The sequence below is a fragment of the Peromyscus leucopus genome, chromosome 8b (assembly GCF_004664715.2).
Source record: "Peromyscus leucopus breed LL Stock chromosome 8b, UCI_PerLeu_2.1, whole genome shotgun sequence".
NCBI lineage: Eukaryota > Metazoa > Chordata > Mammalia > Rodentia > Cricetidae > Peromyscus > Peromyscus leucopus.
The window spans coordinates 102859233-102874311 of record NC_051086.1 but is presented as its reverse complement, the minus strand read 5'-3'; the positions used below and the strand labels follow the sequence as shown (position 1 = coordinate 102874311).

Genomic DNA, 15079 nt, shown 5'->3' with positions numbered 1-15079 from the left:
CTTTTGGTTTTTTGAGACATGTTTCTCTGTGTAGCCCTGGCTGTGTTCAGTCACTTTTACATACAAAGTTCCTTCTTCTTCAGATCCAAGCATTAAGATAACGTTCCCAGGCTGGAGCTGGAGCTCAGGTGGTGGAATGCTTTCTGTGTATGCCCAAAGCCCTGGGTTTGATGCCCAGCACCAGACAGACCAGGTGTGGTGGTGCATGCCTGCAATCCCAGAGTCTTAGGAGGTAGAGGCTGGAGTATCAGAAGTTCAGGGTCATCCTCGGATATATAGCCTGTCTGAGGACAGCCTGGGCTACATGTTTAAAGAAAAATAGAGCCTTTCCTGGATTCCCAGGTCTTAGGGGTCTTCGTCTCATGTCTTAAACCAAGATTCAGTGAATTTGCCATGCTATTATCTTGCTACCTGCATTTTGTTACTGGAGTGTAGGCTAGCCCTGTGCAGGGTGAGGAAGTCAGCATGCCTTTTCTGATCCGTTGGAGGCTATGAGGATCGATGCAAAGAAGAATGAAAGTCAAACCACACCTGTTTGTGCTCGAGCATGGAGCCACTGCTGACCCTGAGGAGGGTCATTCCATGGGCCAGCTGCTCTAGGGGATATGTGCTCACTCCCGCCTGAAGATAACCTTTGGGACAGTGGTTTTCCTTCTAGAAATTTAGCCTAGATACATTGTATAGTTGTGCTCTAACAACACAGGCTGTTCCCTGCAGCCTTGTTGAAATATGAGACTATAGATACACCAAAAGAATATTTTAGGGTGGAATAAAATAACTTCCTTATAGTCTTGGGTAGAAGACTATATATCATAAAAATCTCCATAGTCTCCTAATTCTACAGGTTCAAAGCAATTCTTTTCAACATCTCTAAAGGCTGGTTGCTGGTGGGTAGTTGCAGGGCTGTGTCAAACAACTTATGAAGGCTTACAAAGAGATGATGATAAAGAGCCGTTGAAGCAGATTAAAAAAAACCTACCAGAGGAACCTAATAGCCTCCGAACAGAGCTGTGTATCTATGGAAACATCATTCTGGTAATTAGTATTGTGCGATAGCAATGGGGAAGGGTGGATTCCTTCTTAAAGAGATGTTACTGAACTCCAAAAACTTGTGCATGATCTAAAAGATATGACAGGGCTGAGAGGATAAATCAGCTGGCAAAGGGCTAGCCTTGTAAGCACAGAGACATGAATTCAACCCCCAGAACTCATGTTACAAAAAAGAATGGGTGTAGTGATACATGCTTGCCATCCCAGTGCAAGGGAGGCAGAAGCATGTGAATCCTGGGGCTCCCCGGCTAGTCAGGCTAACCTTCTTGACCAGTTCTCAGGCCATCCAGAAACAAAAAGGATAACACCTGAGGAACAACAGTCGAGCTTGTCTTTTGGCCTCTAGAGGAATGCACAAATGTGTGCACCTATGAACACATAAACCCACACAAAGGCATTCTGTGCGTGCGTGCGTGCGTGCATGTGTGTGTGTGTGTGTGTGTGTGTGTGTGTGTGTGTGTGTGTGTGTGTAAAGCACCAGACATGGTATGTGTGTGTGTGTGTGTGTGTGTGTGAAAAGCACCAGACATGGTAGAACACACCTGTAGTCTCACTCAGGAGGCTGAGGAAGAAGGATCATTGCAGGCTTGCAACCAGCCTGGGCTACACAGTAAGAACCTGTCTCAATCAAAACAAATCATATATTAATGTGTTTATATATGATGTGTATGTGCACACACACACACACATACTTGTGCACACAACTCTACAGTCAGGCAAGGAGAGGACATTTGATGCCACCAAATTGGCAAAACTAAACTGCCTGCGGAACCCTGGGACTGCCATCCACCTCAAAGTTTTATTTCATTTTATGAAAGTTAAACTAGGCAGAACTAAGCAGTGTGTTATTTAGAGCCACACAGCTATGTGCTAAGACTGCAAAGGATGGTGAAAGAATAATGAACACAATATTCTGGACCATATCTACCTTTGAGGGTGGGAGGAGAGGAGCATGGGATGGGAAGGAATATCCAGGGTGCTTTAAAAATACTGAGAGCAATCTGTTATTGTGGACAAGCTGTAACAAATAAAGGATGGATAGTTCAGAATAATTATAGGAAGAACGAGGTGTGATTGGGACTCCTTTTGATCTGACGGGGAACATCAGTGAATTCAAGAAAGGTCTGTCTGCCACCCCAAGCACAGAGGAGGAACCCAGCACATTTCCACTTTTACATGTAATTTAGTATGTGTTCTACCGTTAGTGTGTGTCCTACAGGACATCTTTCAAGAATGTAGCAGTAACTGTGGCTTCTGAACAGGAAAGATGGAAGAAAGGGCTGTTTTTTTCACTGTGTGCGGTTTGCATATTTTGAATTCGTCCCCCTCCTGCACCCGTTACTTCTCAGAAGGCTTTTTGGAGACCTGGAGATGAGGTTGAAGTGTAGGAGTTAGAGCTGATGCTCCCTGGCTGATGAGGGCCTTTCTCAAGAATCCTGTTTTGCTACCACTGTCTGGGACTGAATGAGTATCGGGATGCCTGTTCACATAGCACAAGAACTCAGGGCTACGCAGGAGGCCGGGAAAAAAGGAATCGGGGTCCACCGTTGGTAAGGGTTGTTGACTGCAGTCGGTCATGAGGACACGCTGCCATTCTCATTCAGTGCAGGACTCTGGTCCTGGCTGTGGAAACTGGACAGCACTGCGTTATAGCCGGCTTGGGTGAGCTCAGAAGAGAACTAGGGTGGCCAAGCGGGGTCCAAACTTCAGAACTTCCTGAGATGAAGCCGGGGAGGCCCAGGCAAAGAACCCTGGAGCCTCAGCTGGGGAATGACAGCCACCTCCAGCTGCCAGATGTCCCTCGCAACTTCGTGCTCAAGCGCAAGCGAAAAACTACAACTCCCAGCAGCCCCGCTTCCAGCGCGCAGGCGCAGAGCAGAGACGGTGGGGGAAGGGGAGAGACCCATAGAGCAAAGACTGCTGGGAAGACGTGGCTCTAGGCGGGGCGGAGTGAAATGGGACGCAGGTGCAGAGCAGGGGCTGCCGGGAGCGCGCGGCCAGAGTGGGGCGCAGGCGCAGAGCAGAGGCTGCCGGGAGCGCGCGGCCGGGCGGAAGTAGCCGCCCGCCCTGTCCGGCCCTACGCAGGTAGGCGGCAGCCCGCGGGCTCCGGAGCCAGGCTCTCAGTGGGTGAGTGACCTGCGGCCGGGTGCCCTGCCTTGCCGTATTCTAGGGCTTGTCGCCGCCTGCACCCGTCCAGCCTGGTCCCGGGCACCTCAGATTCTCTCCGCAGCTAGCCCGTGACTGGTGCTGGACAGACGTCTTCCCCCTCTGGCTAGTGTGGGAGATCTCCCCTCTCTGATGAGTGTGTAACGCTATACCCATTAGGAGTAGTGTGAGACTTCTTCCTCTTCGGACTAGCGTGCCTCGAGCCCCTAGGCACCCCTGCCTGGCGTGGGCAGGGCCTCTCCAGTGTGGCACTCGATCACAGTTGTAACAGACCCACCTGTCCACCCACCCCATCCCCGCCTGTAACTGCCCACCTTCTTGCTGCCGTCCAGGCTCTTGTCCAACCAAGACTGGACCTTCCCGTGGGCATCACTACGGCCCTGTCTCATTTTTTACTCCCCAACTATCCACTCTCCCTGCCCTTAGCACTCATGACACTCTCCCACCCCCAGCAAAGCCAAGCACCCCTCCTGCAGACACTCAGGAGCACCTCGGTAACCAGCTTCGTTTCCCATGCCCATCTCAGGACTACATACTTGACGCATAGACCTGGGAACCTGGTCTCATGGTGTCAGTGGGACCTGGCTGCTCAGAACTTGCAAGCTCCCAAGACTAGCACTGCGGGAGCTGTAGCTCCTCCTCCCCGCCCCTCTGCGGAGCTTGACTGAAGACCATCCTTCAGGCCCTCCTTTCAGCTGCTCCCTGCACCTCAGTGTAAGGGTCCTGCTGGCGCCCTCCAGCACAGCAGGCCCTTCCTGCTGGCCTTAGTCTTCTTGTGTCCCTGAGGCCTGGTGGAGCCAGCCTAGTTCCTTCTGGATAAGACAAGGGATTTGTGTCCCCTACGGCCAGCTAAGTGCCCTTCCCTTTACAGGTGTGACCTTGCTTCCGCAGCCTGCAGCAGCTCTACAGAGGCACTGGTGTAAGCTGTTGGTACTTGAGACCACTGTCACCAACCTGTCCCAACAGCGCACGCACTCCATCTCCTGTGCCTGCAGAGCAGAGGGGGCAGGAAGAAAGGTCTCGAGAGCGGTGGAGGCGGGGGTCCTGTTTTCACCTTCCACCTGAATGTGGCATGTGTGAAGCTCCCACAGACACGTGTGGCCCTGTCATCTGAGTCTCAGAGCGTCCTTCACAGTAGTGTGGCTGTCTTCAAGGTGGCTGTACAGGTAGGTGCTCCCGTGCGTGAGCATGTGCCCCTTGAGGACATCAGAGCTGTCATCCACACCTTCCTCTCTCTGCAGAGTGGCGTAAGGAGACCTGTGGGAAGCCAGTGAGTGTTGAGAATTCCTGGAAAGCTTGTCTTAAATGCCAGCATTGAAGGAATTAAAACCCTATGTACTGATTTTAAATAACTTTTTTCCTTTTTATCAGCGTGAGATGGATTGACTAGGAAAAAATAATAACCCTGTACGGAGACTTATTATGAATAAGTCTGCAAGGAGAGGCATTAGGGTTCCTGTTGGTGGATTTCTCTTGAATCCCCATTTCTCTCCAGTGAGCACAGATTATGTGCTTCACCTGTGTCCAGAGTGGGTGGGGCCACAGAAGACGAACTAGAAGCTCCAGTCAGCTCCAGTGCCTTGAGGGTGAGCAACCGTGAGCAGTGAGGCGCAGGTGAGCACAGGTGGGACCCATCAGAATGGTTGAGGGTCCTGTCCCAGGAGCTGGCACTGAGTTGAGTGGACTTGAGTGCTGGCCTGAGTTGAGCTGGGGTTGCCATACCCTTGGTTTTAGGCATCCAGTGTTGGGGTGTCAGTTTGGCCTGGAAGGCAGCTCCTCTGCTAGGATTCCTTCCAGGGCACTGGGGATACGAGGTAAGCAGATGTGGCAGTGTTGTGATGTGGTCTGAAGCTTCTCCGCCCACCCGAGGCCTGGCGTGAGTTGTGATGAGCCTCAAGGCAGCCATGTCTACCTCCCCCCAGCCTGTGCATGTGCTGCAGTGTATAAGAAAAATACCTCACCTGAAACTGGGGAAATTTTCTCCAGGGGAAATGTGACCTCAGGGCCCCTAAAACTGTGAGAGGGAGGCAGAACAGCAAGAGGGAAAGGCTGCAGAGAGCACTGGTGGGAGTCAGTATCGCCACCTCAAAACAGGGAGGAAGGGACCACAGGCAGCGAGTGAGGTCAGCCTTTGGTGCTGGCAAAGTCCGGGAAGTGGATCTTCCCCCAGCGCCTGGGAAAGGAACCAGCCTTTGGGCGGAGCCCAGTGAGGCCAATCCAGACTTCTGCAGGGCTGGAAATAATGGCGTGTGATGTCTCAGCTGCCATGTCTGTAGTAATTAGTTACAGACCTGGCAAAGCTAACACTCCTCCTGAGTAGTTGACTTAAAAATGGGCTGGAAAAACAACAACAAAACTACCCCACTGGTACAGAAGTTGACTCAGGAGAGAATTGTCACTGCCTCTGTGTACGACACTGGAGCGGGGTGCAGATGTCAGAGACACCACCCTTGGCCTTTGAGAAGGATCTGAGTGGCCTCTGTAGTCCCTAGAACACACACTGCCTTTCTTCTCATTCCCCTGGGCTGTCCACCTGGTCTAAATCGGGAATGGAATTCTTAGGTACGCCGCTCAGCTTGGCAAAGCACAAAACCAGGAGGCAGCCTCCACGTCCAAGGCTCTAAGCTGTGGCTGTACACAGGTGTGTGCTTCCTCTGCCCTCAGAGGCTGCCGGGAAGCCCTGGGTGTCTGCCTCCCCCTTCCCCAGCGGTCTGTGCTGTTCCGTGTGCTGAGGAAGTGACTTCTTCACATCGCACAGGGTAGACATAGGCGACCTGCCCCCTCTCTGGCCTGGAAGGAGTCGGGAGCCCTTTCTGCAGGAGCGAAGAGAGGGACGAGAGAGTAGCACTAAGAACAGCCCTTCCTTGATCCTGGAGGGGAGGAGTCAGGCTGGCAGCCGCCTTGAACCTGTTTGAGCTGCCACCTGTTACACACGCAGGCCACTTGTGAAGGAAGTAAGAAGGAGACAGGCCACCCTGGCTGTGGTTCCGCATTGTGCTGTATAGACTCAAGGGTGCCCATGGAGGTAGGTGCCCTCTGCCCATGCTCTTCCTAACAGGCCAGCAGCCCTGGCATCTCCTGGGTACACAGAGAAAAACACTCCCTCTGTGGCTTGTGGCTAATTCCTTTGGTCATCTAGCAATGTCCTTTGGAGTGGACAGACAGATGCGTGTGTCTAATGAGGAAGAGAGGTGTGGTCTTGCTGTTTTATGTCTGAGGGTCGTTAGCTCTTCAGCACCCACTGAATAAGAGGGGTGGGAGGGAAGGGCTCCTGTGCCCTCTGGACGCTTTGATGGCACTTGATGTCTCTTTCCAGCCATGTTGCACTGGAGTAGGGTTGGTTCAGGAAGAGGAGTGCCAGCGGGGTGCCTCCGGGTCTCGGGGAGCGCCCGTCTGCAGGCCACGGGCCAGTGCCCTTAGCGGTCTGGAAGGAACTGTAACCGTTCAGTGCTCAGGTCAGGACATGTCGTGCTGCGGGCAAGGTGGACAGGCTTCTTGCCACAACCATACCAACCCCGGAATGACCTCAGGGTTCCTCTGGGGGCCGGGAGGAGGCAAGCCCAAGCCTGTCCTTTCCTGGGACTGTTGTCCATCTCATCCCTTGCATCCACTGGCTCCTGTCTTGTGGCCTTGTCAGCATCTACAGCCGCAGGACACAAGTCAGTCTCAGGCACTGAGTAGCCGAGGTGAGAGACACCAGTGGAAAGGCAGCTGACTTGAAGCTGTCTTCCTAGAGAAGTACGAGTGAGGCTGGGGAAGGCCGTCCAATGGGGCTGTTCACAGAGGCTTCTGGAAGGAGGCAGAAGTTTCTAGAAGCCTGCTATTGTGGAAAGCAGTACCTTCCCTCCTTTGTCCAAAGATGCCCAAGCCCCAGGGGTTCCTGTTCTTCCTTTTGCTCTTGGACAATCCTTTCCCTTGAGGTCTGGGTTGGCTCAGGTGCTGGTGGTCCTTGGGCCACTGTCAGGAGGGTCAAGAGAATGGCATGTACAGTAGCCTGAGGTGGCCTGCATCTTCACACACAGGTCTGGAGACTCAGTGACCCAAAAATCTTGGTCCCATTGTCGTTGCCACAGAGTTGAAATTAGGGTGTCCCAGAGCTCTTTCTGAAAGTTCTAGGGGAGAACTCCTTCTGTCCTCCCAGCGTCTCAGGCATTCATTCCTCGGCTTGAGGCCATATCAGCCCCCCACCCTCTGCCTCTGTGTTCATGTGGCCTTCTCTCTACCCATTGCTCCCTGCCTTTTGTAGACAAACACTTGTGACAGCTCAGCACTCAAGAGGCTGAGGCAGAAGGATTCTCTTGAGTTCAAGGCCAGACCCTGTCTGGAAAAAGGAAAAAGAAACACCTCTGATTGCATTGCGTCCTCTTGGACAGCGTCCTCATTGAGGTCCTTAATCACTCCCTCAAAGTCTGTACTGGTTTGGAAGGGTCCCCTGTAGGGGACAGTGACAATAGCAGCCTCCCATGGGAGGGATGACTTGCTGGGTGAGAACGCCTGGCCAAAGAGGGCAGCGCAGTGAAAGCATGGCTGTTATGGCACTTTTGGGGGGTTCTAGATGGCCCCGTGTGGTCAGAGATGTGCATCCCAGGTGCGGGGAGCAGTTGCGTCATGGTCTGGGCATGTAGACTCTGGATTTGCAGAGTTTCTCTTGTCTGAAGTTAGTTTGTGGGAGGCTGGGCTGAAAAACCAAGGGAGGTTCTCTCTGCAGACTGTGACAGGTAAGGAGAGCGTGTAAGTAAGAAGGGCTAACAAGGAGGCCCCTCTTCCTCTGCATCTGGCTTAATTGTCAGCAGGTCTAGGAAGAATGCTGAGACCCACAGAAGCGGAGTAGTTCTTGTCTGAAGTCTCTGGACCCTGAAGGTCTGGAGCATTAGGTTGGAAGTCCGGGTGAAACAGGACCAGGCCCAAGGCTGTGGGGATGATGGCAAGCTGAACTGGTGCCTGCCTAAGTGTGTGGGGAAAGAGAAGCAGCAGCTGCTCCTGGGATGGCCTCCTGAGCCAGCAGAGAAGTTTCCCTGACTCTAGGAGGGACAGTGCCTGGAGAGGCACAGAGAGCTCAGGAATGCAGCCCTGGGCTCTCCTGGAGGAGGGCACACTGAGTGTGATGCTCTGGAGACAGTGAGCAGGGCGCTGGAGCAGGGGTGGGGAGACCTGCTCCTACACAGGCTCCAGGTCCTCTGTTCACGGAGTAAGTCAGTGTGCCTGAGAGGACAGTCCAGGAGCACGCACGAGCCAGCCAGGTGGACAGGAACCAGTGTCAGCCCCTTAGGATGGCCTAGAGTCCCTCTCCCTGAACAGAGGTGTGGGGATATGGGCTGTATCCTGTCTTGGAGCAGGTGGACTGGTGACTTTCAGAACGGTGACGGTGTGGTGGCTCACAGGAATGCAGTTTGTTGAACAGAGACAAGTGGGAGGGTCCCAGACACTAAGGATGGTGACGTTTCATAGTGTGTGGTACTCTACATAGCGATCGTGTCTGTTGGGCCCGCGGCTCATGTTGGGCAGCTGAGAGGCTTGTTCATCAGGCCTTGATCTGGGGCTGTGCACTTTCAGAGTGACGGAAGGCAACCTCGTGTGGTGCTGCTCTTTCAACCCTTCAGAAGATGTGTGCTGGTTTTTCTCTTGGCTGCTAGTTCTGAGCTGAGTACCAGAGATAGGGCAGGAAGCCCTGACCCTGCAAAGTTCCCAACAGAAGGAGAGCAGATGAGGACCCGAGGGTGTGAGTAAAGCAGCTGTGCAGAGCTGGGCAGCATCCTGGGCAAGGGAATGGCGACGCTTGCCCTGGGCATGAGGACCCGCATGATTAGTGGTGAGGAGCAAGAGGGTGCCAGGGAGGAACAAGGAGCCTGTGAAGGTTGCCCGGCAAGTAGTGCTGGCTGCTGGGTGGCTAAGGAGGAGAGGGCTGCAGAGGAACTGGGGAGACTGTTGGCATGGGGGTGAGTGGAGCTCTGCAGATGGATCATGAGTCAAACAGGCTTTGGATGGACACACCTGCCGCTGAGAAGCCATTAGAGAAGGCAAAGGAAAGGGTTGAGGGCACTTCTTGGCACTGTGGCAATTTGAAGCATAACATTCACACCGAAACTGCACCTTTTCTTTGGGGTTTGTGGAAATTTTGACTTGGTGCTGGAGTTTATGGTGGTGTCAACCATTCCTGAGGAGGATTGGGTTACTTGGCTTGAGGTTGGGGAACTCAGACTTGTATTTTGAAATAGTGTCTAAGGTGCAAGTGGGAATTGGAACGTGGCAGTGTTTGAGACTTGGCAGAGCTCAGCACCATGTCCGGGATGAGGCTATAACACTGATATCCTGGGTCTAGCCTCTGGAGCCGTGGTGTGTGAGGCAGAGCCAAAGTGAGTCCCAAGGAGGCACCACCGGCAGGGGCAGGGGACGCTCTGGAGCGACCAGTTCTGTAGCCACTGGTAAAAGGTAGCTACTTTGCAAGGTGGCCATGACACAGCAGCCCCAGAAGGGCACAGAACCTTCTCCCACCCTTGCTGTGAGCAGCAGGCCCTGCACCCACTGTTCTCCTTGGACCTGACCCTGGGCACTAAAACCTGAGCATGTCCAGGAACCAGTGCCTTGTGAGCAGCCTACAGAATGGTGAGGGAACCACCTCTGCAGCCCCTGGACACGAGAACCTTGTGATTGGAGTACAGTGGCACCCCACAAACATCCAGGTGAAGGACTAAGGGCCCGAGAGCAGCAGCGGCTGTACCTTCTGGTCAGGAGACAGACACCTCTCCGCCACAGCCAGCGCAGGCTTGGAGGCTTTGTGGCACTGAGCTGTTGTGGTGTGCCAGGAGCAGGCAGGTCAGGCAGTTGCAAGGAGATGGGATTCCCAGCTCTCCAGTGCTCTGGGCCTGTAGCTGTGCCATAGTAGAGAGCCCAGCTTGGGCCTGAAGCCAAAACCATGCCCCAGGTCATAAGGTGAGCGGCATGCTAGACCCAGTCCCTGTGCCTGCCGTGTTACAGAGAAGTAAGTGCCAGGAGGCAGACCAGACAGCAGAGTGCTTGCACCGCCTCCCATCTTAGTGCTGAAACATTCCAGAACCTGCCCGGGAACTCGGGGCTCAGTGCTGCGGTCTGCCATGAGGGAGGGGGGGCTGGGATGCGGAGGCTGGCAGCATGAGTGTTGATATGCCTGGGAGTGGGGTGGTTAGAGAAGACTTCAAGAGACAGGTCAGGTCCAGATGTGCACCTCTGTTAGAGCATCTGCCAGCCTGCAGGCACTAGCCCTCACCTACGCTTTGCCTCTGCTGTATTTGTAAACCCTTGCCATCCTGCTGAATTAGAACAGCTGACCTCCCTGCTGGGGTCAGGGTTCAGCCAGGACACCACTTCCATGAAGTGCTGTCTCTCCTGGATGAGGCTGACCTCAGCCTGTTCGACCTAGGACTGGAGAGGCGGTATCCTCCAGAGCTCACTGGCTGCTCTCTTCTGCCTGGTTTAGGTCCTGCCCAGCGTGCAGTCTGATGCCCATCCAGCCCCTTGACCACCGGGAATGGAATGAGCCTATGCACTCCCTCCGGATCAGTGTCGGGGGCCTTCCTGTGCTGGCATCCATGACCAAGGCCACAGACCCTCGCTTCCGCCCCCGCTGGAGGGTGATCCTGACGTCCTTTGTGGGTGCTGCCCTCCTCTGGCTGCTCTATTCCCATCATCAGGCCCCAGTACCGGGCAGGTCCCCCACCCACAATGCACACGGCCGGAGGTTCAACCCGGGCATGTCTCTCACTACAATGACACCTATCCCCTGTCACCCTCCCAGAGGACTCCAGGTGGGATCCGGTACCGAATCGCAGTCATCGCTGACTTGGACACGGGGTCCAGGGCCCAGGAGGAAAACACTTGGTTTAGTTACCTTAAGAAAGGCTACCTGACCCTGTCGGACAGTGGGGACAAGGTGACCGTGGAGTGGGATAAAGACCGTGGGGTCCTGGAGTCCCACCTGGCAGAAAAGGGGCGGGGCATGGAGCTCTCTGACCTGATCGTCTTCAATGGGAAACTATACTCTGTGGACGACCGCACGGGGGTCATCTACCAGATCGAGGGCACCAGACCAGTGCCCTGGGTGATCCTTTCTGATGGCGACGGAACCGTGGAGAAGGGTAAGTGAGCCCTTCTCTGTGGGCTGAGCTTTTGTCCACTGCCATATTAGTTTCTCACTGTTGTGACCAAACTGACGGGGGGGGGGGGGGGGGGGGGGGGGGGGGCCGCGGGTTCCTGTGACTCCCAGCTTAGGCACAGTCCGTCGCGGTGGGGAGGCCATAGTGACAGGAGTGTGAGGCAGCTAGTCACATGGTCAGGAAGCAGAGGTGGATGCTGGTGCTCAGTTCGCTTTCTCCTTTTCATTTAGTCCGGAACCCCAACCTGTGGGACGGTTGTCACCTATTTAGGGTGAGTTTTCCTGCCCAATCTAGAAACTCCTCACCTGCATGCCCAGAAGTTTGTCTCCATAGTGATCACGAATCCCATCAAGTTGACACTCAAGATCAACCACAGAACGTAATCCAAGGCCCTGGTGACATTTCATTCAACTCCGACTGACCCACCCACCCACCTTAGCAGAGCCTTGCCGGGATTATATGAAGCTGTTTCTAGAAATTTGAGCAGATCACGGGGAGCCTGCTGCTGAGTGGGAAGCCCTTTTCTGAATGAGCCAAGGCTGTGTCCACTGCCTCCCTTGCCCCTTAAGGGACCCTGGTCCTTGTCATGTCTTCAGAGGTGTCTTAGGATCATTCAGTATTACTCCCACCGGGTGACTCACCTTCAAAGCTGGGTACTCAGTGGTTCACTGTGATCCCAGATTCTAATCTCAGTTTATTGGGGCCACAGGTCAGCTGCTGCTACCCAGCCCTGCTCTGAGCCCAGTGCAAGGGTCTCTGTGTTGAGCAGCAGTTACCCCTGGGAATAGACTGACGTTATCCCCATGTGTAGCAGAGAGGAGCCGCTGCTTCCACAGGGTAGGGGAACGAACTGCCTCACCTCAGCAGGTCTGTTCTGTCCTCACAGCAAGCTGGAGACCCTGCAGACGCCTGGGGTAGAAGGAGGTTGATTCATTGTCCCTGTACATAGCCTGCCAGGCCCTGCCTGGGTGATAAAATCTCTAGTGTTTGTCCAAGGCTGGGCTCTCGGGAGGGCCTCTCTCCACCTCCGTGCCAGTGATGATGATGCTCACCCATTTCCTGCTCATAACCTTCAGGGTTGTCAGCCTCTGTTGTGTGGGGTGGGAAGAGTGCAGGATGGTCATAGGTGCTTAGGGCTGAGTTGTGACTGTTCATCCAGAAGGGTCAAAGGTTGGCAAATGGGGCAGCTTCTCATGGAGGCAGCTCAGAAGACTCATGAGGTCATGGGCAACAGGGACCAAGCCAGTCCCTCCAGAGTCACTCTAGGGGTGTCAGAGGCTTCCATCCTCCTACAGTGGGGAGGCAGATGCAGCCCTGGCTTCCCAGGGGCTAGGGAACTTGCAGGAGTGTTGGAGAGCTGGCATGTGTGGGAATGTCGGGGGAGAGTGCTGGGATGGCACAGCTTCATTGCCGGCGTGCCCAGGAGGCCTGCGCCGTCAGTTAGATGGAGGAGCTCCGGGTGAATGCTCTGAAACGAAGGCGAGGATGGTGAGCACCACTGCTTCGTCCTTAAGACCCTGTCACTGTGCTTTCTTCCCCGGCTCAGGGGAGAACAGACCCACATGGTGGTGCTCTACAACCTGGCAGGTGAGAGGCAGGAAATGGTAGCCTGTGTTGGGCTGTCAGCTCTGGCCCTCGGTGGCCGATAACTGCCACAGCACTTGGAAGCTCGGGTCGCTGTGGATCGCTGTGGATCGCTGTGGCACAGAGGCTCCTGAGGCTGCTGGCGTCACAGGCGTGGGGTGGGGTTGCTGGCCCTTGGGAGCTGAAGGGTGGGCGGAGACCTAGCACAGGAGGTCTGGGACTGGTCTGATGCGGTTCTAGAGTTGCAGAGGAGATGGGGCTCCTTGGGAGGAAAGGGGTACGGAAGAGGATGTGGGGCCTCTGGGACCCAGCACAGGTCTGCCAGGCTCCCTTCTGGGCCTCTCATGCAGCCTCCAGTGAACCTCAGGTGTGGTGACTTGTGACGTCCAGGAGACTTGGCGCCACTCTGGATGCAGCTGACCACTCTGGCTGCACAGGCGACCAGGGTCTCAGACTCGCCCTCTCATTGCCCCAGGCTTCAAAGCTGAGTGGCTTGCTGTGAAGGACGAGCACCTGTACGTGGGTGGCCTGGGCAAGGAGTGGACCAGCACCACAGGGGAGGTGATGAACGAGAACCCGGAGTGGGTGAAGGTGGTAGGCCACAGGGGCAGCGTGGAGCACGAGAACTGGGTGTCCAGCTACAATGCTCTGAGAGCCGCCGCTGGGATCCAGCCGCCAGGTAAGGCTCTTCTCGACAGGCTCCCAAGTCTGAAGCCTCACGGCTTGCTCGGGTTTGTTGATGATACTCTCCTCGTGTAGGTTGATTCTGAGACAGATAAGCCATTTCTGTTTCTGTCCTTCACTAGCCTCAACAGATGGCCTCTGCCCACTGCACACTGCAGTCCCCTCATCCACAAAATTCGTCCTTGGTTTGGGGCCCTAATGGCTGGGGTCATGGCCCTCATAAGCTGAGGAGGAGAGGTTTAGGGCCTGAGCGGCCTTCCCCTGGGCTGAGGAGTGTGACCTTGGTCTGAAAGGTTGAGTCAGGTGTGGGGCAAAGGGCAGCAGAGAGCCGAGACCCAGAGAGCTCTTCCATGCTGAAGTGGGTGGAGGTGCTGCTGGCTAGGTTTCCCTTTCCACTCGTTGACCTCTCTGTGCCCTGAGCCCTGGGCACCATGGGAACAAAGCACAGACAAGTGGTGAAGGCTGCAGGCCCCTGAGGGCATGACGGCAGCTGGGGGGGGGGGTGAGACGCTGTAGACTCAGTACCGCTCTCCAGCTGTGCTGCGTCTGCTGCGTGGTCCTAGAGCAGCTGTGATTGTTCTCCAGGAGCCGAGATTAGAGGGAAGGTGGGGTGGGCCCTCGAGTGTAGCCTCTGGGGTGGCAGGACTCTGGAGAAGAAGGGCTGTGATGTGGTGACTGGTCTGTGCTGTGACCCCAGGCTACCTCATTCACGAATCCGCCTGCTGGAGTGACACACTGCAGCGCTGGTTCTTCCTGCCACGCCGGGCCAGCCACGAGCGCTACAGCGAGAGGGCAGACGAGCGCAAGGGCAGCAACCTCCTGCTGAGCGCAGCCCAGGACTTCAAGGACATCGCTGTGAGGCGCGTGGGGGAGCTGGTCCCCACTCACGGCTTCTCGTCTTTCAAGTTCATCCCCAACACGGACGACCAGATCATCGTGGCTCTCAAGTCAGAAGAGGACAGTGGCAGGATTGCCACCTACATCATGGCCTTCACGCTAGATGGCCGCTTCCTGCTTCCAGAGACGAAGATCGGCAGTGTCAAGTATGAAGGGATAGAATTCATCTAGATGAGTAAGTTCGCATGCCCAGCAAGGTGAGGGCGCGTGGCCTGAGCCACACCAGGACTCAATTCCATAAAAACCAGAGGAACGCACTTTGGCTTGTTTGGTGATTTCTTTTTTTTCTTTTTTTTTTTTTTTTGGTTTTTCGAGAGACAGGGTTTCTCTGTGTAGCTTTGTGCCTTTCCTGGAACTCACTTGGTAGCCCAGGCTGGCCTCGAACTCACAGAGATCCACCTGGCTCTGCCTCCCGAGTGCTGGGATTAAAGGCGTGCGCCACCACCGCCCGGCTTTCTTTTTTTTTTTTAACTGAGCTGGGTGTCTGGATAGAGATTTCCAGAGCAAGGGCAGGTGGGGGGGGGGGGGCTGGACAGGAGCAGCAGGGCCTCGCCCACCCATGCCTCACT

General features: G+C 55.0%; 1 protein-coding gene across 1 annotated transcript; it reads left to right on the top strand.

The window, feature by feature from the left end:
* The first annotated feature begins 3075 nt into the window (after positions 1 to 3075).
* On the top strand, positions 3076 to 14767 carry Cant1 (calcium activated nucleotidase 1). The gene is given in 6 exon segments (XM_028892565.2): positions 3076 to 3177; positions 4088 to 4382; positions 10670 to 10941; positions 10944 to 11327; positions 13405 to 13608; positions 14311 to 14767. Coding segments are annotated over 4 exon segments (1209 nt in total). The 5' UTR covers positions 3076 to 3177; positions 4088 to 4382; positions 10670 to 10691; the 3' UTR covers positions 14682 to 14767.
* Positions 14768 to 15079: the final 312 nt, after the last annotated feature.